The sequence below is a fragment of the Haliotis cracherodii genome, unplaced genomic scaffold (genome assembly GCF_022045235.1).
Source record: "Haliotis cracherodii isolate W230 unplaced genomic scaffold, xgHalCrac1.p SCAF_4, whole genome shotgun sequence".
In the NCBI taxonomy this organism is placed as follows: Eukaryota; Metazoa; Mollusca; class Gastropoda; order Lepetellida; family Haliotidae; genus Haliotis; species Haliotis cracherodii.
Window position 1 is genome coordinate 39,534,921 of NW_027266297.1, and position 26,443 is coordinate 39,561,363.

A 26,443-nucleotide genomic window follows, 5' to 3' on the forward strand; every position below is an offset into this window, starting at 1 on the left:
GAAAGCCCGAAGTGATGCAGGTCTCAGACGTTTACCACTTCGGTGAAACCCACGAGCACGGGTATGGTGCTGACAAACCTAGAAACATAATTGGGGCGAACCGTGATTCGAACCCACAATCATAGGTTTCTGGCCTGCCCAAGGGACGCAACTCTGCACAGCGAATCGCGGCGCCTTAGACGACTGGGCCACCCGTGCCCCCTTCAGACAGGAAATGTGCGAGACAATAACCAAGCTGAATCCAAATGAATTAGTTTGTCACCACAAATCAAACCAGACCAAGTGTTCAGATTTTATTTATTTCACGGGGCAAAATACACCTATATAATAATGTAAAAGTTTAAGATTTTAACTTGGAAAACGAAATTGCAGAGACGTCAAATAACAGCTGGAATTAAAACAATCAAAGGACAAAATACACATATATGATAATGTAAATGTTTAAGATTTTAACTTGGAAAACGAAATTGCAGAGACGTCAAATAACAGCTGGAATTAAAACAATCAAAGGACAAAATACACATATATGATAATGTAAATGTTTAAGATTTTAACTTGGAAAACGAAATTGCAGAGACGTCAAATAACAGCTGGAATTAAAACAATCAAAGGACAAAATACACATATATGATAATGTAAATGTTTAAGATTTTAACTTTGAAAACGAAATTACACATACGTCAAATAACAGCTGGGATTATGGAAAGATACATCTAAATTAGTCAAATGTGCACCCATAAAGGACAATTCAATACACCCTTCACTCTTCATAGAAAGTGAACAAACAACGGATCTTATACATTACGTGCAAAATGTGACGCTAGATATAATAATCGTTAAATGTCCTTAAGTGTAAGACAACCTGCATTCCAGTGTAGTGATAAAGATATGGTGAATATTTCACTACTTAGAGCAAGGGGGCAGCGACCAGCGCTCATCGTCAAAATCGTGATTATAATTATCTTAAACAGAAGTGGATTTCTCAATATCCTTTGGGCGCTATGTTATTGCACAAAACAGACAAAAACATCCACGGATAATCATGAGATACATTGGGATGGTATATGTTGTTATACAGAAGTACATCCGCAGCTTGGTTTAGGCGTGTTGCTGATTAAAATACTTGTTAAAGTTATATCTGTTTACAAGTAAAGCAATCATACATAAGTTTAAAAAAAACCTCTTTCTTCCAAGCCGCATATACAATAAGACGTCACACAAATACATTCTGCCGGGCCAAAGAATAACAGTCGCCGAAATACTGCAAACGTTATGTCCAAACCTATCACATTACCATCGAATAACTATTTCTTTTTTTGTTCCATTTTCAGCCACCATCAAACATGGGTGTATACGTTCTTTTGACCGGGAGCTTTCAGATCGTTATGGAAAGCATAAACAATACACATCTAAATTAGAGCAACAAAACCTTTTCCGCTTACATACGAAATCTCTGTCCATTATACGATTCCGACTATATCATGTGCATGTGGTTAAAATGTTTTATTGATGCATGTCCTTCAAATAATTTCGGGTTCTTTTCAAAATGGGCATGCATACACTATTACACATACACAATCTAAGGCACGTAGACATCGTACATCTTGTTTCTGTGCGCATCAGGGATCCCCTTCTTCTCATGGGCGACAGTGTTGAGGAACTGGTCATATGTCATGCGCGATGAGTTTGATGATGTACTTCCGGTTGGAATGTATCTTTTTTTCTCATTTTCGTTTAGTGATGGACTTCCGTTGCTGCCGTTGCCACCCCTGCCGCTGTGTAGTTTCTCTAGACTCTGTAACACAAACAATACGAGGCAACGTAAACATATAATTGATACCCCTGTTTTTCCCTATTGATGGATGTAAACATGGATGTACATTTCCAAATGGATTAACTCTGTAAAATAAATAATATTGCGTCATGTTCCTGGGTGTAATTACTGAGTGAGTGAGTTTGGATTAACGCCGCTTTTAACAGTATTCCAGTTATATCACGGCGTGTCGGCTCAATGAGGGAGGAAAGCCCGAAGTGATGCAGGTCTCAGACGTTTACCACTTCGGTGAAACCCACGAACACGGGTATGGTGCTGACAAACCTAGAAACATAATCGGGGCGAACCGGGATTCGACCCACAATCATAGGTTTCTGGCGTTGCCAAGGGACACAACTCTGCACATCCCTTAGACGACTGGGCTACCCGTGCCCCCTGTAATTACTGAAAAATGTGGATTTTGAAAAAGAAGTGTAACGTGCACGTTACTCGTCATAAGTATACATGAGATACCGCTCCTATGTGAGCAGATGCAAGATATGTTTTGCCTTTGTGTGAGTGAGCATGGTTTAACCCTGCTTTGAACAGTATTTCTGTTATATCAAGCCGTATCAGCTTGAAATATAATGAAATCGAGAAGTGATGCTGGTCTTTCGTGGGGAAACCAACATTGCTATAGCCATAATGGGATTCGAACCCATGATTTTTTCTGGCACGCTATTTGCGGCGCCTTTAACGACTGTGCCACTTCTGCTCCTGCAAGCGCTTGACGTTAGGGTTACGTAAGACACTGTTCAAATACACATTGTGTTGTGAGTGAGTGAGTGAGTTGGGTTTAACGCCAATTTTAACAGTATTCCAGTTATAAGCGTGCCAGCTTAATGTGGGAGGAAACCCGATGCAGGTCTTAGACGTTTACCATTATGGTGAAACCCACGATCAAGGGTATGGTGCTGACAAACCTACAAACACAATCAGGGCGAACCGGGATTCGAACCGAAATCATAGTTTTCTGGCGTGACCAAGGGACGCAAATCTACACAGCCAATCGCTGCGCCTTAGACGACTGGGCCACCGGTGCCCACCATTGTCTTGTGAGGTGAGGTGAAATTGGGTTTAACGTCGCGTCCAAGATCATTGCACTTATATAGCGACGTGCATGCACGCGCGCGTGTATGTGTGGTTGCTTGTACTACTCCGGACTGATGCCGATTTATAGTGCTAGCACACTGAGATACCATGCCGCAGTTAAACATGAATACCCCACTCAGACATAGTATACTGACTCCGAGCCGACCAGTCCTTGTTTTAGCCCCTTAATGCCGAGCGCCAGACAGGGTCACAACAAGTACCATCTTTTAACGTCTTTTGGTATGACGCGCCCGGGGATCGAACCCCCATATATTTATGGACGTTAGAACAAATGTTGTTTGAGGACATCATGTGATTAGTCGCGACCCAGGGTACAACTGAGACATCGATGCCTTAGGGTCCACTCCGGTTGTGCCCCTTAGATGTCAGCAGCAAACCTATGTTCATGGGTTTAAACTGGCCGCACAGGCCCTCCCTCATTTAGGACACGTGTATATATCAACTAGTTCACGTTTTTTGGCTGCAATAATGCCGATGCGAAGATAGAATTTAACTCTCTCAATCAGGATACTCGCCGTTAAAACCCAACACCTGCTCACATACATGTACTTATACAACACATAAGTCCTACACATCCATTACCAGATAAATACATGACCACTATAAGACCAGGACCCACTTGCACAAAACGATCTTAGCGCTAAGACTATCGTAAGCCTATGTTAAAGTATGGGAGTTACTATCAACTTAGCGCTAAGATGGCTTTGTGCAAGTGGGCCCAGATACCTGAATGTCTGTCGTATGATACAGTGATAAAATATTCTAATGGTGAGTATGGAAGGCAAATATGATAATTAAGCATAATGACTTTGAGCACCTTTAGTAGGAAATAGTTAAGCCGTGTTCGGAGAGGTTAATGTGTTAATACTTCACAGCTTTCTGTGTGAGACACCGCCAACGTACAGAATAGTTATATTATTTATTAGGGTGTGCATCTTTAAAAGCGCTGCTTGTGTAACTGTGGCGAAATTTGTACTGGTGTTTACCGAATCATTTTTTCAGGGTTGGCATTAATGTTGTAATCTTTGCTCATATTGCGTTCGAAGTATGGTTCATAGGGGGGGCCTTCTTTTGTTATCTGTTGAGGCAAATGTACAGTTTTACAAGAAACGATTATGATGACAAGAAATAATGCCCAGAGGGTGAAGCCCACATGAGTCCGTTTAATTTTGCAACAATAATGAGTGGTAATTGAAAGAACATTAGCGAATGCAAATGCAAAACGCAAGCGCACGCACGAACGCACGGACGCACGCACGAATGCACACACGCACATGTATTCAATAACGCTTGCAATATACTGGGTGTTAGAACATCACTTCTGTGATCTTAAACTTGTCGGTTATGCATTTCAGCAGATGTATACCCGAAGGTTATAGCCGAGCCCAACATGCATATATGTTTTGGTATACGTAAATATAAAACATCAACGACAGAGAATGAACAGTCTGCCGACACATATTCCATTGGGGGTAAAAGGCAAACTAGGGCTAACAATTATAGGAATGAATCGCTGAAAATCAGTGATGACACCAGGTGTTCGCGAAAAGCACGTTCTGCATTAACCGGTAGCACACACCACTCACACATTTACCACATATCAAATCACAGTGATATATCTAGTAATAAGCTAAAAGGAAATTTTCAAAATGGCAGTAGCGACGGCCATGTTTGAATTGGACCATGACGCCCACTTTTGTTCTCTTTATTATAAAATCCAGTCTTAGGGCGTAAAGACGTATTGGGTATTAGGCGTATTCCAATACTTAATATATTAATCATAATCCTCGTATACATAAAATACGCCAACGATAGTATATGTTATAAATAGACTTAACACAAAATAAATAATAAAATAGACGATTCAAGCGAAAAAAACCGAATGATTATAAACTAAAATGTATGACCGTATAACCTTCACCTTCAAATACAGGATACCCCAAAAGAAATATACCACATAAGGATGAAACAAAAACAAAATCATGCAATATGAAAGTGAATAAGATAAAACAAGTCGCAAGAAGACCATGCCAAAATACACAAAGTGTGCGAGTAAAATTACAATTTTACCAAATGACTTTTACTGTGTGTTCACAAGGGTAGACTGCTTGGTCCTTCTTGCTTCTATAAAACTCGTATGATCCATTTTCGAATGCAAAGTCATTTGCCAGCTGTGATATTGGATAGTAAGTTAACGTTACATGTGTATATTAATTAACTAAATTATTTCATTATACTTTTCTACAGGATAAGTACTTTCTAAAGACGTATATATATATTTCTGATCACAGTTTACCGGTTATTCTAAGATACTTTGCTAACATATCCTGTGATAAAGCACACTTTTTGAGTTACGTCATAATGGGTGACGTCGTTACGCTGTTCAAATTACCTCCCCTATGACCTAAAGTATCCATCAAGATAACATTGTTCTATCATAATTGTCAATCAAGGTGACGCATCTACATCAATTATCGATCGGTGAAATAACTTCTTTTAAACTTTTCGAATAATTGAAGTTGTCCTCTGGGAAGAAATCTGGCAAGATGATGTCAACCACCCCTCATGGCGCATGGTTATCCCAAACATATTCACCATATTTCTTAGATACGGTATTGAAACTCATTACCATGCTGAAACGGCTTACTATTTGGTATGATTGTTCTCTTAATCTTTCATTGCTGTACTTTAAATCATTGCAATTACGGGAAGATGGCTTAATGAAAGTATTCCAGTCCAATTGAAACTACTTAAAACGACGCATAAACTACGTATCCGATCCATACACTATTTCTTAGTCTGCACAATATACCTCGTATTGAGCATGAACTATTTCTTAGTCTGCACAATATACCCCGTATTAAGCATGAACTATTTCTTAGTCTGCACAATATACCTCGTATTGAGCATGAACTATTTCTTATTCTGCACAATATACCTCGTATTAAGCATGAACTATTCTTAGTCTGCACAATATACTTCGTATTAAGCATGAACTATATCTTACTCTGCATAATATACCTCGCATTAAGCATGAACTATTTCTTAGTCTGCACAATATACCCCGTATTAAGCATGAACTATTTCTTAGTCTGCACAATATACCTCATATTAAGCATGAACTATTTCTGAATGAAGAAATGAATTCCACGACGCAGGGATTGACGTTTGTAGCATATAAAATTCAAAAAATGAAATCTGTAATAAAACGCCGGAGACAATAAAGGTCGGTCCACGAAGGATGGACGGTGCGCTATGATATAATCTCATGACATTGACATACCGAAGACGTCTTCATTGTCTTCATCTCCCTGATCTTACAGATGCATACGACGATGCCGACAACGATGAAAGCAGCGCTGACGCCGATGACGATCTTCTCTAGGAGTGTGAGACCCATGTGGTGGTCCATGTCATCATTATCATCTGTACATAGAATGAAGTCATAATGTGAGTGAGTGAGTTTGGTTTAACGCCGCTGTTAACGGTGTGTCTGCTTAATGTGGGAGGAAATCCCGAAGTGAAGCAGGTCTCGGACGTTTACCACTTTGGTGAAACGCACGAGGGCCAGCCGAGCGCTGAAAAATCAAGATACATAACCGGGGCAAAGCGGTATTCGAAAATAATGATTGAAATAACCAGTGAGTGAGTGAGTGAGTTGGGGTTAACGCTGCTTTTAACACTATTCCAGTCATATCGCGGCGTGTCAGCTTAATGTGGGAGGAAAGCCCGAAGTGATGCAGGTCTTAGACGTTTACCACTTCGGTGAAACCCAAGAGCACGGATATGGTGCTGACAAACCTAGATACATGTACATAATCGGGGCGAACCGGGATTCGAACCCACAATCATAGGTTTCTGGCGTTGCCTAGGGACGCAACTCTGCACAGCGAATTGCGGCACCTTAGACGACTGGACCACCAGCATATGAGAGGAAAAGTGTATATGCACGTGTTTTAAAAGTACACACATAAATGTGGTCCATGATTGTGCATGTTTTAACAGTACACACATAAATGTGGTCCATGAATGTGCATGTTTTAATAGAAACCACATAAACATGGTCCATGAATGTACATGTTATAATAGTACACACATAAATGTGGTCCATGAATGTGCATGTTATAATAGTACACACATAAACATGGTCCATGAATGTGCATGTTATAATGGTACATATATAAATGTGGTCCATGAATGTGCATGTTTTAATAGTACACACATAAATGTGGTCCATGAATGTGCATGTTATAATAGTACAAATATGTGGTCCGTGAATGTGCATGTTATAATACTACACACATAAATGTGGTCCATGAATGTGCATGTTATGATAGTACACACAAATATGTGGTCCTTGAATGTGCATGTTTTAATAGTACACACATAAACGTTGTCCATGAATGTGCATGTTATAATAGTACAAATATATGGTCCGTGAATGTGCATGTTATGATACTACACACATAAATGTGGTCCATGAATGTGCATGTTATAATAGTACACACATAAATGTGGTCCATGAATGTACATGTTTTAATAGTACACACATAAACGTGGTCCATGAATGTGCATGTTATAATAGTACACACACATATGTGGTCCGTGAATGTGCATGTTATAATAGTACACACATAAACGTGGTCCATGAATGTGCATGTTATAATAGTACACACATAAACGTGGTCCATGAATGTGCATGTTATAATAGTACACACATAAATGTGGTACATGAATGTGCACGTTATAATAGTACACACATAAATGTGGTCCATGAATGTGCATGTTTTAACAGTACACACATAAATGTGGTCCATGAATGTGCATGTTATAATAGTACACACATAAACATAGTCCATGAATGTGCATGTTATAATAGTACACACAAATATGTGGTCCGTGAATGTGCATGTTATAATAGTACACACAAATATGTGGTCCATGAATGTACATGTTATAATAGTACACACATACATGTGGTCCATGAATGTGCATGTTATAATTGTACACATATAAATGTGGTCCATGAATGTGCATGTTATAATAGTACACATATAAATGTGGTCCATGAATGTGCATGTTATAATAGTACACACATAAATGTGGTCCATGAATGTGCATGTTATAATGGTACACATATAAATGTGGTCCATACATGTGCATGTTTTAATAGTACACACATAAATGTGGTCCGTAAATGTGCATGTTATAATAGTACAAATATGTGGTCCGTGAATGTGCATGTTATAATAGTACACACATAAATGTGGTCCATGAATGTGCATGTTATAATGGTACACATATAAATGTGGTCCATGAATGTGCATGTTTTAATAGTACACACATAAATGTGGTCCGTAAATGTGCATGTTATAATAGTACAAATATGTGGTCCGTGAATGTGCATGTTATAATAGTACACACATAAATGTGGTCCATGAATGTGCATATTATAATAGTACACACAAATATGTGGTCCGTGAATGTGCATGTTTTAATAGTACACACATAAATGTGGTCCATGAATGTGCATGTTATAACAGTACAAATATGTGGTCCGTGAATGTGCATGTTATAATACTACACACATAAATGTGGTCCATGAATGTGCATGTTATAATAGTACACACAAATATGTGGTCTGTGAATGTGCATGTTATAATAGTACACACAAATATGTGGTCCGTGAATGTGCATGTTTTAACAGTACACACATAAATGTGGTCCATGAATGTGCACGTTATAATAGTACACACATAAATGTGGTCCATGAATGTGCATGTTATAATAGTACACACATAACTGTGGTCCATGAATGTGCATGTTATAATTGTAGGCACCTAAATGTGGATTTGAACCCACAACCATAGGTGCACAGTTACACTGTACAGTGAGTGCACAGCAGAAGATGAAAGATAGCCACTGTCGACAGCACCAATTCGTTTCAAACTTTTCTGATTATGGTTGCAACATATCCATGTCTTGTAAAATGTCAAAAGTGCCACTACAATTGATACACTTAGAGAAGGGAAACCCTTGAATTGAAGAAATTAAAAATGCTATCAAAACATTTCTAGGTTGAAAACGGTTGCCGAAACACTGCAAGCCCGTATCAAATGCAACCTCAAGCCCAGATCATAACCATGATACCCGCATCAAATACTCCATGGAATAACCCTTTTTCGTTTCATTTTTAGCCACCATCAAACCTGGTGTATACTCTCTTTTCTTCGGAAGTCCAGCCACCATTATATATAATTACCTCTAATTACATTAGAGAAATAGGGTCAAATGGTACCCCGAACCGTGGAGAATCTGTTGTACAAATAAAGGTAACGTTCATGTCAACACTGGCAATGTTCAACCCACCTGTGTCAGCAGGATTTGTGATTTTAAGGTAGCCGGCGTCCACAGCAACGGTTCCTAAACTGCCACTTTTTTGAATAGATCCGAAGAACTTTTCTGTGTCAGCTTTCAGGGCCTGTTCGTTGATAGTGCCGGATGTGGGTGTGATCTGGAAGTCAGCAATGACGCTCCCCCGTCTGGATTTTTTAAAAAGAAAACAGTTTTATTTGAATCATGAAAATACAAGTTGGGGACAAGTGATACTTGTACAAATATTCGCCCCCCCCCCCCCAACCACCCCTACACCCCCTGTAAAAAAAATTAACTACGGCCTTGTCAACACATAGGTCTGGCTCACAGTCGCAAACATCCTAGCTATATCATGGCGGACTGTTCCAATTATGGACTCAGTGCCAACAACGGTCCACAACATATCTTAAGTCAAAAGGGGGTTAGCTTAGTGGAGAGAGCGTTGTCTCGTCATACCAGAGGTCTCGGTTTGTTTCCCTACACAGATGTAATGTATGAACCAAACTCTGGTGCTACCCCGCCGTGACATTGCTGTGAACGCGGCGTTACCATTCAACGACCTACACATTCTAAAGTAAAAACAACTCCCGGGGTGGCTGCTCAGATGATAAGATCTGCTTTCATCTGTGGAAGTATATTTTCACAATTTTTCAACGTCTCAATTTGTCTGAAAATGCAGCCTTATTGTAAACACATTACGAGGAAATACAGTCAGATTGACTCACATGTATCAGAGAGCAATCAAATCTAATAATTACATGTTCCTACGAGGTTTGTTAAAAAAATCCATTTTCCATTGAGTCTGATCTATACAGTGGTTAAAGCGTTCGCTCGTCCCGCCGTAGAACCGGGTTCGATTCCCGACATGGGTACAATGTCTGAAGCCCATTTCTGGTGTCCTCTGCCGTGACATTGCTGGGATATTGCTAAAAGTGGCGTAAAACCATACTCACTCACTCACTCATCTATACATGTCGATGAAGGCCACGTACGTGGTAGTGGCATGACGTACCTGATATTGATGACCTCAATGTTCTTTACAGAATCAGGTTTACTGAGCTCAGTCATCTGAAAAGTGGCAACACATCGCAATGTAAAATCTTTTAATAAACACACTGGGCTAAGTTCGACTATGAGTGAATGTCAGCATGGGAAAATTGGGGAAACTATAGAATACTTTGATAGTTATGGGATTTGTGTAGTTGTATGGTAGCTATTTCTTATGTGATCACAGTAAAACCTCATTAGTCCAAACCCCGCTAATCCTAGATTAATCACGGAAACGTAGATTCGTTAATCAGGAAAAATATTATTTCGGATACCTTCACCGGAACGGTACCTTCCGCTTCAAAAGGCGCTCCATTGTATCACCAACTGCACAGTGTCTTCTTCATTGGCATAGTCAAGTGACTCTGTTCATTTCTAAACCATTCGCATTGATTACAATGCGATTGTATATACCTCGTCTCAATCTCTTCCGTTGTCACTTTTACTATTGACATTAGTAAGCAAGGCCGACAACAGTACAGCGGTACAATATATATGTAGAACATCTGATTTGAACAACAGAGGTTGTACTTACACCCTGAATGCCAGTATTCATTATGCATGTTTATCATTATTATGCATGTATACAACATACTATATTTTGAAAATGTTTGCACAATAGGCAGACGGTTATATTTAACTAAGAAGTGTGTGAAAAGTATATTTTTATTTTAACGTGGGTATTGCCTTACCGCTTTCTCTAATTGGTTCTTCAGATTCATGTATGGCGCGGAGAGCTTGTTGGCGTATTCCGTTGTATACTTCAGATTAGGAAGGCGCAGGGAGACCACGAGCTTCAGTGATGGTTCGGGACCTGTGATGAAGAAAATAGGGTGGAATGGATATGGGTTTACGCCGCTTTTGGCAATATTGCAGCATTTTCATGGCAGGGGACCCCAGAAATGGGCATCACGTGTACCCATGTGGGGAAACGAACCCGGGTCTTCGGTGTGACGAGCGAACGCTTTAACCACTAGGCTACCACGCCGCTCTCTGAAAAGATGAGCTGCAAGATAGCATAAGAACAAAGTCCATCATTAAGCGGTGCATAGATCCTTAGAATATTGAAACTGCATGGTGAATAATATGACCATCAAGAAACAACATTGATGACTGAATCCATTCTCCTTCGCAAACGCCCCCCCCCCCCCCCCCCCCACAACCCCCTCCCCCCGACATCAATACCCCGTCACATACTTGTCAGATACTTCAAACAGCCAGAAAGAAAATATACAACTGAGTTTGAGTTTCTTGGTCAAATCCAGTTTTCAAGTGTATACTTTCTTTTGTACGGCAGTATATTTATGAATTTTCCTAACGAGAAACAAAGAAACCCTCTTTCTTTTTTATCTGATTCTAAAAGCAAAATATATTGTACATAGCCCTAGTGTATGATTTACCGTATTTCTTGTTATTAGAATATTTTCCGTTATTTGGAAACTGTTTTTGAGTCACATATATTTAAGATGGTGCCTTTTTACCTCCATTGTTTGCTTGACTTGCACAGGTGCTGCTGAAGCATATTCTCTGAGCGGACACCTGGGGCGTGGCTGCGTGTTGGGAGATGGCCAGACTTGATGAATCATATGCCCCGCCCACTGGAAACAACAAGAACGGACACCCGGTGTCGGCATCGGTGAAAGTGAAGTCCTGAGGCTGACTGGTATTTCTTTTACGGGAGAACTTTATCTCAGTCACTCCATTGGTGAGTTTTCCTGATTTATCCACTAAGTTATCCACTGTGTCAATTTGTGGGGGACTGTATCCTGTGATGAACCTGGAAATAATGTTTGTTAATGACAGATATTTTGATACTAGTTTATCATACTGATTCATATACCACAGATCGAAATCAATTGTGCAGTTACAACTTTGGGTAAACAAAATCGATTACAAATATTAATATCCACATTTAGCTGCACATATTAGCCTGGCTACACACCTGCCTGAGACATAACAGTCTAGCTACACACCTGCCTGAGACATAACAGTCTAGCTACACACCTGTCTAAGACATAACAGTCCAGCTACACACCTGTCTGAGACATAACAGTCTAGCTACACACCTGTCTAAGACATAACAGTCTAGCTACACACCTGTCTGAGACATAACAGTCTAGCTACACACCTGTCTAAGACATAACAGTCTAGCTACACACACACATGCCTGAGACATAACAGTCTAGCTACCCACCTGTCTGAGACATAACAGTCTAGCTACCCACCTGTCTGAGACATAACAGTCTAGCTACCCACCTGCCTGAGACATAACAGTCTAGCTACCCACCTGCCTGAGACATAACTGTCTAGCTACACACCTGCCTGAGACATAACAGTCTAGCTACACACCTGCCTTAGACATATCAGCCTAGCTACACACCTGTCTAAGACATAACAGTCTAGCTACACACCTGCCTGAGACATAACAGTCTAGCTACACACCTGCCTGAGACATAACAGTCTAGCTACACACCTGCCTGAGACATAACAGTCCAGCTACACACCTGTCTAAGACATAACGGTCTAGCTACACACACACATGCCTGAGACATAGCAGTCTAGCTACACACCTGCCCGAGACATAACAGTCTAGCTACACACTTGCCCGAGACATAACAGTCTAGCTACACACTTGCCCGAGACATAACAGTCTAGCTAAACACCTGCCCGAGACATAACAGTCTAGCTACACACCTGCCCGAGACATAAAACAGTCTAGCTACACACCTGTCTGAAACATAACAGTCTAGCTACACACCGTCTGAGACATATCACTCAAGCTACACAACTGAATGAAGTAAATGCAGGTAGTTACATAGCTGTCTGAAATATTTCAATCTAGCAACACCTGAGTTGTATTAATCTCGCTACATACCTGTGTGATATATCAATCTAGCTACATGCCTGCTTGAAATAATATCAATCTAAAACATAGTTGTTTGTTATACATCAATGTAACTACATACCTATATGTTATACTAGTATAACACTCTAGCTACATACTTGATTGTAGCATATCACTCTAGACTAAACGTACATATCTGTCTGAGATACATCGATGTAGCTACATACCTATATGATATATATCACTCTAGCTACACACTTGGTTGTAGCGTATCACTCCAGCTACTCGTACAAAGCTGTCTGAGATACATCAATATAGCTACATACCTATATGATATATATCACTCTAGCAACACACTTGGTTGTAGCGTATCACTCCAGCTACTCGTACATAGCTGTCTGTGATACATCAATGTAATTACATACCTATATGTTATATATCACTCCAGCTACACACTTGATTGTAGCGTATCACTCTAGACTACACGTACATAGCTGTCTGTGATACATCGATGTAGCTACATACCTTTATGTTATACACCACTCCAGCTACACACTTGATTGTCACATATCACTCTGGACTACAGTACATACCTGTCGGAGATGTGAGTTGTGGAACCCTCAACCCATCCGATCACAGCGTCAGATGATGACTAAAGTTGAGAAAGGTTTTGGTTGAAGTACATGTATTGACAAGGGAAGGGTCTTGTTCTGAAGACATGTCTGTTCATTAAAAATGTGCTCCAAAACGCACCCGGAGCCTATAGATCGCGCTTCACGTGCACTCGTGTTAGTTTTAAATAAAGAATATGTTCTTCAAAACACACCCGATGCATAACGATCGCATCGCCTGAACACACCAACGTATGGCTGTGACTGCACGTGAAATGTGAGGATGTGAGCAAATATAAGGCGGTAGCGCGCATCAGTTAGACAGTTGGTCATAGTTCGCTAGAGAGTTGGTCAGAGCTGGTTAGAGAGTTCGCTAGATGGTTAGTAAGATGGTTAGAGAGTTAGAGAGTTGGGGAGAGTTCGTTAGAATGTTCGTTAGAGAGCGGATGAGTTAGATGGTGTTAGACATGGCGTTAGACAGTGTTTGACAGTGTTAAGACTTCCTTAGGAGTAGCTGTTAAGAATAAGCATTTAGTTTCTATCATTTGAGGTTTATTCATCTTTTCTTCATATAATAACAGGTAATCACGTTTAGTTCCTTATAGATCTTCATAGTTTTATAACAGGTTATCACGTTTAGTTCCTGGATTCATACAAAAAAGGTAAGTCATACAAATTTTACATTAGTTTTCATTTAAGTTAAACCACGCTCAAATATTCAGTTCCACTGCGCAACATTTGGTAGCAGAGCGTGGTTTCTCTGGTTAGAATATTTTAGTTTTGTATTAGGCTTTCGTTAGTTTAGCATTAGGTATAGCTGACTGTTACATGCAAGCATTATGTCGCAGTTAGGGTCTGCGAGTAAGGCGGAAATAGAAAAGGATACTTCTTCAGACGTAGCGCTGAAACAGTACACTTCTTCAGACGTTGGACTAAAACAGAACACTTCTGAGCTTGAGCTAAAAATAGCTAAACTTAAGCATCAGAAAACTATTTCAAAGTCAGCTTTGACAAAATCAAAGAACAAATTGTTGAATTTAGTTGAACTTGAGACACCAGATTGTAAGACAATTAGGAGTCTAATTGATCAGGTAAGTTTTCTGCAAAGCAAGGCTATAGGTCTCATAGTGGAATTACTAGAAGCCTACAACTGGGTTGGTGACCTAGAGAAAGTTCAGAAAACTAGTAAGGAGATAGAAACTGTTGAAGATGAAATTGAACTTGCCCTTGATAAGGCTGAAACATTTCTTAAGAATAGATCACATGTTAGTTCGGACGCAAAAAGCATTCAGTCAGAAATGTTAAGGTCTCGCCAATTCGATGCGAATCGGTCGCATGACTTGGACAGTGGTGGCACTGGACAAATCAGTAACCAAGGTTACAAACATGCTGCGTTCAATTTAGGCCATTTTCAACAAAGGTCAAATATGGATATGAAACGGACACCAGTCCCAGATAACACAAAAGGGTGTTATACAACTTCAGGTAAGTCATCTAGGCAACACAATTTAGGTGAAGACATGTGGAAACAATTGAGGAGAGTTTCCATTCCAGTATTTTCTGGCGATGTCAGAGAATATGAAGGCTGGAAGTCTGCTTTTATGGCATGTGTTGATAAAGCTCCAGCCACCAATGAATATAAACTTCTGCAATTGAAGCAGTACCTTTCTGGAGAAGCAGCACACATAGTTGCAAGGCTAGGTCACAGTGCTTCGGTCTATGATGTAGCCTTGGAGAGATTGGACAGAAAATATGGCGGCAGGAGACGCCAGGTAGCATTGCAATTGGAAGAAATATACAATTTCAAGCCAATACGATTAGGGAATGCTAAGGATATGGACAGATTTGCAGACATGCTTGATGTAGCTGTAGTCAGTCTGAGGGAATCTGATAAAATAGAGGAACTTGGTAGTGGATGTTTGTATTCACTACTGGTTAAGAAAATGAATGAGCCTATGATTACTCAGTTCCACAGATGGTTATTTGAGCACCAAAGACAAGAGTCTGTTGAGACGCTTAGGGAATGGATTCTGCAAGAAGCAGAGTTCCAAACGATAGCTTCAGAGGTAAAACATGGAATAGCTGATAGGTCAAAGACAACAGACAAGAGAGATAGTTCTAAGAAAGGAACATATGCAACCACACACAATAAAACTAGGGCAAGGCAATGTCATGTGTGTCATGAAGCAGATCATGACACTTCAGATTGCACAGAGTTTAAATCTATGGGCTTGCCTAAACGCTGGGAAAGGGCAAAACAGTTAGGTTTATGCTTTCGTTGCCTTGATATCGGTCATCTGGGAAGATCGTGTAGCAGAGTTTTGAAGTGTGGGATTGATGGTTGTAAAGCAAATCATAACAGGTTACTTCATGATCAAACCAAAGTTACAAGCAGTGCTAGGGCCGTCAGTGGTAATGTAGAGATGAAACATACCACAACAAGAACACCACAAGCAGGTAGGTCAGAAACAATCACCATGGCAACTTCTAAGCAGGAAGGTCATTACCTTTCACTCAGGACAGTTCCTGTTATCCTGAAAAATGGTCAGCACAGAATGATGGTTAATGCCTTGCTGGATGATGCCAGCACGCATACTTACATCAACGAGGATGTAGCAGCAGAACTTGGTGTTCAAGGTCAGACACAGCAAGTGTCAGTCAATGTCCTCAATGACAAACAGGAAATATTTGATAGTATGCTGATTGATATTGGCTTAGAAAGTACTGATGGTTCCGTTGACATGAACATCACAGCTTTGACAACTACCAAAGTAACAGGTAGAATGGAAGTCATTGATTGGCGAAAACATGCCAAGGAATGGCCACATTTGATGAAAATAAAATTTCCAAAGGTAAGTTCTCGTCCAAGAGTTGACATCCTGTTAGGTATGGATTATTTAGAGCTGCATTCCTCTCTTAAAGAGGTCCGTGGAGCTCAAGGAGAGCCTGTGGCTCGGTTGACACCCTTAGGTTGGACCTGTGTTGGTGCTGTATCAGGTTCAGACAAAACACATGTAGCAGGTTCCTTCTTCATCAGAAATACAGAAATAGAAGCAATCGCAGATACAGATATTGAATCTTTGATTCACTCATTTTGGGAGTCTGAAAGCATTTCAGGTTTGACATCGATTAGAAGCATTGATGAGAATGATGCAGTTAAGGCTGTAGAACAGTCCCTTGTTTACAAAGCAGACAAATATCAGGTTGGCATTCCATGGAAGGAGGGTCATGAGAATCTGAAAAACAACTATGACATGGCATACAATCGTCTTCTTAATTTAGAAAGGAAGTTGTCAAAGGATCAAACGATTTCGGGAGCCTACAATGAAGTCATAGAACAATACCTGAAAAAAGGTTACATCAGAAAGGTACCTGAAACAGAAATAGATCAAAGTAAATGGTACTTACCACATTTTCCAGTCATTAAACCAGACAGAAGTACAACAAAGGTAAGAATCGTATTTGACGCATCTGCAAAGAATAAAGGCATATCTTTAAATGATGTCATTCATCAAGGACCAAAACTCCAGAATGATCTATTTGAGATCTTGCTTCGTTTTCGCAAACATCCTGTTGCAATCATTTGCGATATTGCTGAAATGTACCTTCAAATTGAAGTCGCTCAGGATGACCGTCCATATCTAAGGTTTCTTTGGAGGTCTATGGATCTGAACAAAAAGCCAGATGTGTTTGAGTTCTCAAAGGTTGTGTTTGGACTAAATTGTTCCCCCTTTTTAGCTCAGCATGTTCTTGAGTGATATACTAAGTCCATGGAGAAAGAACTTCCATTGGCTGCAGCAACCGTGGAAAAGTCAACATATATGGATGACAATATGGATTCCGTTGACACAAATAGCAAAGCTATAGAGCTTTACAAACAGCTGCAACAGCTGTGGAGTACAGCAGGTATGCACGCTCGTAAGTGGGTTTCCAATTCCGTGCAAGTTCTCCAAGAAATACCAGAAGAGGATAGATTGAAAGAGATTAATATTCAAATGAGTGAATTGCCATCTGTAAAAGCACTGGGCTTACTGTGGAATGCAGAATCAGATGAGTTTAGATTTTCTTTCATGTCCTTAAAGCAGGATATCAAGATGACTAAGAGGAATTTCTTGAAAGAAACTGCTAAGCTGTTTGATCCTCTTGGGTTCTTAGGTCCATTCATCATTAGGGCAAGGGTTCTTCTGCAAGAGATGTGGATATCAGGTGTTAACTGGGATGAAACCCTCAGTCCAGATCTGGAACAAAAAGCATGGTCATGGTACCTTGAAATTGAAAAGTTGTGTTCTGTTAAAATTCCAAGGGGGCTTGAGGTTAGCTTAGATACTTCAAAGATGAAGTTGCACACATTTGTAGATGCTTCAGAGGCAGCATTTGGAGCTGTGGTATATTTAGTAACCACTCGTGAAGATGACACAAAGTCGAGTTATCTAGTTGCTTCCAAGTGCCATGTTGCTCCCCTCAAGGCAGTTAGTATGCCTCGATTGGAGCTGCTTGCGGCAGTTCTGGGTGTACGACTGTTACTGGCTATAACAAAGGCATTAGAATTACCTTTGCAGCGTGCAACGCTATGGTCAGACAGCCAGAACGTACTGTGGTGGATCAAAAGACAGAGTCGGTGTTTTAAGCCATTTGTAGCAAATAGGATTGGATATATACAGGAGCATACAAACATCAGTCAGTGGAAATACGTACCATCCAAACTGAATGCTGCAGACATTCTTAGTAGAGGTGTAGACGCTGAAGCACTTTTGACAGAGAAATGGCTGAATGGACCTGAATTTATGACACATGATGAAACTGAATGGCCGAAGCAAACCATTCTCATGGACAATACTGAGACATCAGAACTGAAGAAGCCTTCTTCTCAAGTAAACATCGCCATGTTTACTAAGTCTGATCCAATCTCTTGGAGATTAGCGCCAGCTAGATTTTCTAGTTGGAAGAGATTGTGTAGAGTGTCGGCATGGATCTTTCGATTTCTGAACAACGCTAGGGTTCCATATTCACTAAGGAAAAAGGGTGAACTTGATCCTGAAGAAATTGAGGACGCCGAAACTACAATTATGGTCAGGACTCAAAGAGAAGAATTTTCTGATGACTACTCGTCACTGATGAGGAAATCAAACTTGCCTTCAAACAGCAAGTTGTTTGGCTTACAGCCTTACGTTGATAAAAATGGGTTGATGAGGACAGGAGGGAGACTCAGATTTGCTGACGTATTGTCATTCAGTGCCAGATTTCCAATTATACTCCCTAGACATAGTTGGGTCACCAAACTGATTGTCAAGTTTTACCATGAGCAGGTCAATCACACAGGTACGAACAGTACGTTATCAGCAGTTTCATCTAGGTTTTGGATTATTTCAGCTAGAGAGGAAATTCGTCAGTGGGAAAGAGAATGTTCTTGGTGTAGACGACAAAAAGCCAAACCAGCGCATCAGATAATGGCAGACCTACCGAAGATCAGAGTGAGGTGTACAATGAAAGCATTTGTGACAACAGGTGTGGACTATGCAGGTCCCTTTTTCACTGTACAGGGTCGAGGCAAGAGTCGACAGAAACGTTATCTCTGCCTTTTCACATGTTTGTCAACCCGAGCGGTTCATTTAGAAATGGCATTCGGTTTAGACACGGATTCCTTTCTGAATGCCCTGTTTCGTATGGCCCACAGACGAGGTATGCCAAAGGAGGTAATCTCGGATAATGGAACCAACTTTGTTGGTGCTGCAAAGGAGCTGAAGCAGCTCATTTCTGGACTAAACTCGGATGTGATTAAGTCAACCTTGGCAAACAAAAGTGTGAAGTGGTTGTTTAATCCTCCACACGCACCATATTTTGGAGGTGTTTTCGAGTCTTTAGTGAAGTCAGCAAAACGGGCTATCTATGCTATACTGAGTTCAGGTGACGTCAGTGATGAAGAGCTGATGACAGCCTTTACAGGAGCTGAAGCTCTTCTGAATTCTAGGCCTTTGACCTATCAAAGTGCACATCCACAGGATGATGTGCCTCTTACGCCCAACCATTTCCTACATGGTCAGGTGGGTGGAGATTTCGCACCAGAGTTAGACTCTACCTCGTTCAGCCCAAAGAAGCGATGGAGGAGAGTTCAAGAACTCATCAGACATGTGTGGAAACGATGGATGAGGGAGTGGCTCCCGACTCTCAACATTAGAAAGAAATGGTTTACACCATCCAGAGACATACAGGTTGATGACGTTGTCATTGTGGTATCTCCAGATACTCCTCGTGGAGTTTGGCCTCTTGGCAGAGTTCTCAAAACGTATCCTGGAAAGGATGATCACGTGCGCGTCCTTGATGTTCAAGTTGGCAAAACAGTCTTGAAAAGACCTATCACGAAGGTCTGCCCTCTTGAATGGAGTTGAGTTCTGAAATTGTCAAATTGGATAACAGCAACAATTGTACATACTCATAGATTCATATTCCTTTTTTCAGTTTCTTCTAAGTTTAGTCGGTTTTCATGATAGACATGGATCTATCATGGAGGGGGGCATGTTCTGAAGACATGTCTGTTCATTAAAAATGTGCTCCAAAACGCACCCGGAGCCTATAGATCGCGCTTCACGTGCACTCGTGTTAGTTTTAAATAAAGAATATGTTCTTCAAAACACACCCGATGCATAACGATCGCATCGCCTGAACACACCAACGTATGGCTGTGACTGCACGTGAAATGTGAGGATGTGAGCAAATATAAGGCGGTAGCGCGCATCAGTTAGACAGTTGGTCATAGTTCGCTAGAGAGTTGGTCAGAGCTGGTTAGAGAGTTCGCTAGATGGTTAGTAAGATGGTTAGAGAGTTAGAGAGTTGGGGAGAGTTCGTTAGAATGTTCGTTAGAGAGCGGATGAGTTAGATGGTGTTAGACATGGCGTTAGACAGTGTTTGACAGTGTTAAGACTTCCTTAGGAGTAGCTGTTAAGAATAAGCATTTAGTTTCTATCATTTGAGGTTTATTCATCTTTTCTTCATATAATAACAGGTAATCACGTTTAGTTCCTTATAGATCTTCATAGTTTTATAACAGGTTATCACGTTTAGTTCCTGGATTCATACAAAAAAGGTAAGTCATACAAATTTTACATTAGTTTTCATTTAAGTTAAACCACGCTCAAATATTCAGTTCCACTGCGCAACAGGTCTACTGTAGTGAGGGAGAAATTAGTCACAAGGGCTTAACAACCAGATACATTGGAATTGAAAACACCATGTTCTCTGTTATTCGCACGGATGTTGTATAAACAAACTTCAGACACATTCTGAATCGATTGATACTATTTTAAAATGATTACTACTCCATTCGTAAATTAAACCAACATGATGTCCTTGTCATATGTCATTATTCAACTTATAGCTGTATATTTGTACAGTAAAATGTTCTTGCAATATGTCCTTATTCAACTAATAGCTGTACATTTGTTCATTAAAATGTTCTTGTAATGTTCATTAAAATGTCCTTGCAATATGTCATTATTCAACTAATAGCTGTATATTTGTACAGTAAAATGTTCTTGTAATATTCATTAAAATGTCCTTGCAATATGTCATTATTCAACTTATAGCTGTATATTTGTACAGTAAAATGTTCTTGCAATATGTCCTTATTCAACTAATAGCTGTACATTTGTTCATTAAAATGTTCTTGTAATGTTCATTAAAATGTCCTTGCAATATGTCATTATTCAACTAATAGCTGTATATTTGTACAGTAAAATGTTCTTGTAATATTCATTAAAATGTCCTTGCAATATGTCATTATTCAACTAATAGCTGTATATTTGTACATTAAAATATTCTTGCAATATGTCATTATTCAACTAATAGCTGTATATTTGTACAGTAAAATGTTCTTGTAATATTCATTAAAATGTCCTTGCAATATGTCATTATTCAACTAATAGCTGTATATTTGTACATTAAAATATTCTTGTAATATGTCATTATTCAACTAATAGCTGTACATTTGTTCATTAAAATGTCCTTGCAATATGTCATTATTCAACTAATAGCTGTACATATGTTCATTAAAACGTTCTTGTAATATGTCATTATTCAACTAATAGCTGTACCTTTGTACATTAAAATGTCCTTGCAATTGTCATTATTCAACTAATAGCTGTACATATGTTCATTAAAACGTTCTTGTAATATGTCATTATTCAACTAATAGCTGTACATTTGTACAGTAAAATGTCCTTGCAATATGTCATTATTCAACTAATAGCTGTACATTTGTACAATAAAATGTCCTTGCAATATGTCATTATTCAACTAAAAGCTGTACAGTTGTAAATTAAAATGTTCTTGTAATATGTCATTATTCAACTAATAGCTGTACATTTGTTCATTAAAATGTCCTAGTAATATGTCATTATTCAACTAATAGCTGTACATTTGTTCATTAAAAATGTTCTTGTAATATGTCTTTATTTAACTAATAGCTGTACATTTGTACAGTAAAATGTCCTTGCAATATGTCATTATTCAACAAATAGCTGTACATTTGTACAGTAATATGTCCTTGCAATATGTCATTATTCAACTAATAGCTGTACATTTGTACAGTAAAATGTCCTTGCAATATGTCATTATTCAACTAATAGCTGTACATTTGTACAGCAAAATGTCCTTGCAATATGTCATTATTCAACTAATAGCTGTACATTTGTACAGTAAAATGTCCTTGCAATATGTCATTATTCAACTAATAGCTGTACATTTGTACAGTAATATGTCCTTGCAATATGTCAATATTCAACTAATAGCTGTACATTTGTACATTAAAATGTTCTTGTCATATGTCATTATTCAACTAATAGCTGTACATTTGTACATTAAAATGTTCTTGTAATATGTCATTATTCAACTAATAGCTGTATGTTTTTACAGTAAAATGTATAAATGAGGTTGAGTTTATTACGTACGTTTAAACATATTAGATTCAACTAAACCCCGATGTCAAGAGAAACAATATAGAACAAAGTTTCATAATTTTAAATGAGATAACCTACCATTCTCCCATTAGGTGAGAATCCAAGCCCTATCCATCTCCTCGCCCCGTTCAGCCTGGCGGTGATGGTGAAGTTGACCATGTCATTGGCCACGTCCACGACCCAGGTCACCTGGTAGGGGCAGTCGTTGCACGTGGCTGGCCACTGACCGGTACATCCGGTGGGAGTCCCGGATCGTTCTGCAACGTTTGACATGAGACGCTATAAAGTTTATTTGTATACAGCAAAGTACGGTTATAACGAACACGCTTATAACGAACTGAAGGATATAACGAACTATTTCTTTGGTCCTGTCTATTTGTTGTATATATTCCGTACATTTGCTTATAGAGAACTACTGTTACAACGAATTAAAATTAGTGGTCCCTTTGAGTTCGTTATAACCGTAGTTTACTGTACTTGCCTATACAATGATTAGGTCAGACCCGTGTTGATTGTTATGATGAGGGTATTCCTATTACCATGATTTTAAAACTTCTGTCCCGTCCTGGTAAGATTTTGTCGTGACTTCTGAGCCTTAACAGATTGGGTTTGTTAATCTGACAAATCACAATGCTTTTAAGAATGTATTTTGTAAGTACCGTGCGTCAGGAACAGATATTTTACGCCCGTTTACTTATTATATCACTCACAAACAATATTATTTCTTTCGTTTGAAGGATGAATAAGAAGGAAATAACTTTCTCCTAGCGGTTTGTAGCGATGATGTAAGTGAGTAGTCCACCCCGCTAGGTGGCGTTAAACTGGGGTATTTAAGGGGTGTGAGGATTTGGATTGTTCATTGTTCATGCAAGCACGGCCGTTAGATTATTTCTATTTCTTTATGTGAAAATGTATTGCATTTTCAATGCATTAATCTGTTGTCTGTATGTTTCAGATTTGTGACAGGGGGGACTGTATGTGCATTCGTACGATGTGATGTTGCTCTGGGCTGAAGAGCCACTATAATACTAATATCAGCCGCTGTGTGCTTTCATACCATGCTGTCCTGGGATGAAAAACCGTTATAATACAGCGAGTGAAAATGCCCTAATACAGTATTTGCAGTGTTTGTGAATATTATTGTCAGTACGAATGTGCTTACTGTGGGTTCATAGGCTAGCAGCCATTATAATACACTATGATGTGATTAAGTGAGGCAGCTGTATTATATACTTATTAAAGTATATATGCGTCGGTGTCAAAGTGACGTTATATATTCAACGTGGGTAAATATCGTTACTGCATGGCATTCTTGGCGCACATGGTGTAATTTAAGCTACTCCATGACGTTATATATTCAACTGAGGTAAATAACGCCACTTGATGACGTTATAGATTTAGCTTGGGTAAATAACGCTACTTGATGACGTTATATATTCAACTGGGGTAAATAACGCTACTTGATGCCGTTATAGATTCAACTGGGGTAAATAACGCTACTTGATGCCGTTATAGATTCAACTGGGGTAAATAATGCCACTTGATGACGTTATAGATTCAACATTGGTAAATAACGCTACTTGATGACGTTATAGATTCAACTGGGGTAAATAATGCTACTTCATGACATTATGGTCCATATGGTGTAATTGTCACTACGTTGGGACGTTATCGGTCCAACTGGTGTAACTTACGCGACTACGGGTCCACGTGGTGTAAAGTAAGGCTACTACATGGCGTTCTGGGTCCACGTGGTGTAAAGTAAGGCTACCACATGGCGTTCTGGGTCCACGTGGTGTAAAGTAAGGCTACTACGTGACGTTCCGGGCCCACATGGTGTAAAGTAAGGCTACTACATGGCGTTCCGGGCCCACATGGTGTAAAGTAAGGCTACTACATGGCGTTCCGGGCCCACATGGTGTAAAGTAAGGCTACTACATGGCGTTCCGGGCCCACATGGTGTAAAGTAAGGCTACTACATGATGTTCCGGGCCCACATGGTGTAAAGTAAGGCTACTACATGGCGTTCCGGGCCCACATGGTGTAAAGTAAGGCTACTACATGGTGTTCTGGGTCCACGTGGTGTAAAGTAAGGCTACTACATGGCGTTCTGGGTCCACGTGGTGTAAAGTAAGGCTACTACATGGCGTTCTGGGTCCAAGTGGTGTAAAGTAAGGCTACTACATGGCGTTCTGGGTCCACGTGGTGTAAAGTAAGGCTACTACATGGCGTTCTGGGTTCACGTGGTGTAAAGTAAGGCTACTACGTGACGTTCCGGGCCCACATGGTGTAAAGTAAGGCTACTACATGGCGTTCCGGGCCCACATGGTGTAAAGTAAGGCTACTACATGGCGTTCCGGGCCCACATGGTGTAAAGTAAGGCTACTACATGGCGTTCCGGGCCCACATGGTGTAAAGTAAGGCTACTACATGGCGTTCCGGGCCCACATGGTGTAAAGTAAGGCTACTACATGGCGTTCCGGGCCCACATGGTGTAAAGTAAGGCTACTACATGGCGTTCTGGGTCCACGTGGTGTAAAGTAAGGCTACTACATGGCGTTCTGGGTCCACGTGGTGTAAAGTAAGGCTACTACATGGCGTTCTGGGTCCAAGTGGTGTAAAGTAAGGCTACTACATGGCGTTCTGGGTCCACGTGGTGTAAAGTAAGGATACTACATGGCGTTCCGGGCCCACATGGTGTAAAGTAAGGCTACTACATGGCGTTCCGGGCCCACATGGTGTAAAGTAAGGCTACTACATGGCGTTCCGGGCCCACATGGTGTAAAGTAAGGCTACTACATGACGTTCCGGGCCCACATGGTGTAAAGTAAGGCTACTACATGGCGTTCCGGGCCCACATGGTGTAAAGTAAGGCTACTACATGGCGTTCTGGGTCCACGTGGTGTAAAGTAAGGCTACTACATGGCGTTCTGGGTCCACGTGGTGTAAAGTAAGGCTACTACATGGCGTTCTGGGTCCAAGTGGTGTAAAGTAAGGCTACTACATGGCGTTCTGGGTCCACGTGGTGTAAAGTAAGGATACTACATGGCGTTCCGGGCCCACATGGTGTAAAGTAAGGCTACTACATGGCGTTCTGGGTCCATGTGGTGTAAAGTAAGGCTACCACATGGCTTTCTGGGTCCACGTGGTGTAAAGTAAGGCTACCACATGGCGTTCTGGGTCCACATGGTGTAATTAAGGCTACTACATGGCGTTCCGGGCCCACATGGTGTAAATAAGGCTACTACATGGCGTTCCGGACCCACATGGTGTAAAGTAAGGCTACTACATGACGTTCTGGGTCCACGTGGTGTAAATAAGGCTACTACATGGCGTTCTGGGTCCACGTGGTGTAAATAAGGCTACTACATGGCGTTCTGGGTCCACGTGGTGTAAATATGGCTACTACATGGCGTTCTGGGTCCACGTGGTGTAAATAACGCGACTACATGGCGTTCTGGGTCCACATGGTTTTAATAACGCCACTACATGGCGTTCCGGGCCCACATGGTGTAAATAAGGCTACTACATGGCGTTCTGGGTCCACGTGGTGTAAATAAGGCTACTACATGGCGTTCCGGGTCCTCGTGGTGTAAATAAGGCTACTACATGGCGTTCCGAGCCCACGTGGTGTAAATAAGGCTACTACATGGCGTTCTGGGTCCACGTGGTGTAAATAAGGCGACTA

General features: G+C 40.4%; 1 protein-coding gene across 2 annotated transcripts in view; it reads right to left on the reverse strand.

Annotated features, from left to right (window-relative positions):
- Positions 1-280: 280 nt before the first annotated feature.
- Positions 281-26,443, reverse strand: part of LOC139478489 (uncharacterized) — a 52,556-nt gene continuing 26,393 nt past the window's right edge. Inside the window, exons 12-20 of one of the 2 annotated variants that reach the window (XM_071260976.1) lie at positions 22,834-23,012; positions 13,787-13,845; positions 11,830-12,125; positions 11,041-11,162; positions 10,314-10,369; positions 9,296-9,468; positions 6,210-6,352; positions 3,913-4,004; positions 1,707-1,795 (exon numbers count right to left, since the gene is read on the reverse strand). In XM_071260976.1, the coding sequence (XP_071117077.1) occupies positions 1,789-1,795; positions 3,913-4,004; positions 6,210-6,352; positions 9,296-9,468; positions 10,314-10,369; positions 11,041-11,162; positions 11,830-12,125; positions 13,787-13,845; positions 22,834-23,012 (1,127 nt within the window). In that variant the 3' untranslated portion in view covers positions 1,707-1,788. Of the gene's footprint in view, positions 1,796-3,912; positions 4,005-6,209; positions 6,353-9,295; positions 9,469-10,313; positions 10,370-11,040; positions 11,163-11,829; positions 12,126-13,786; positions 13,846-22,833; positions 23,013-26,443 lie in introns of both variants that reach the window. The other variant, XM_071260975.1, reaches the window with a different exon arrangement.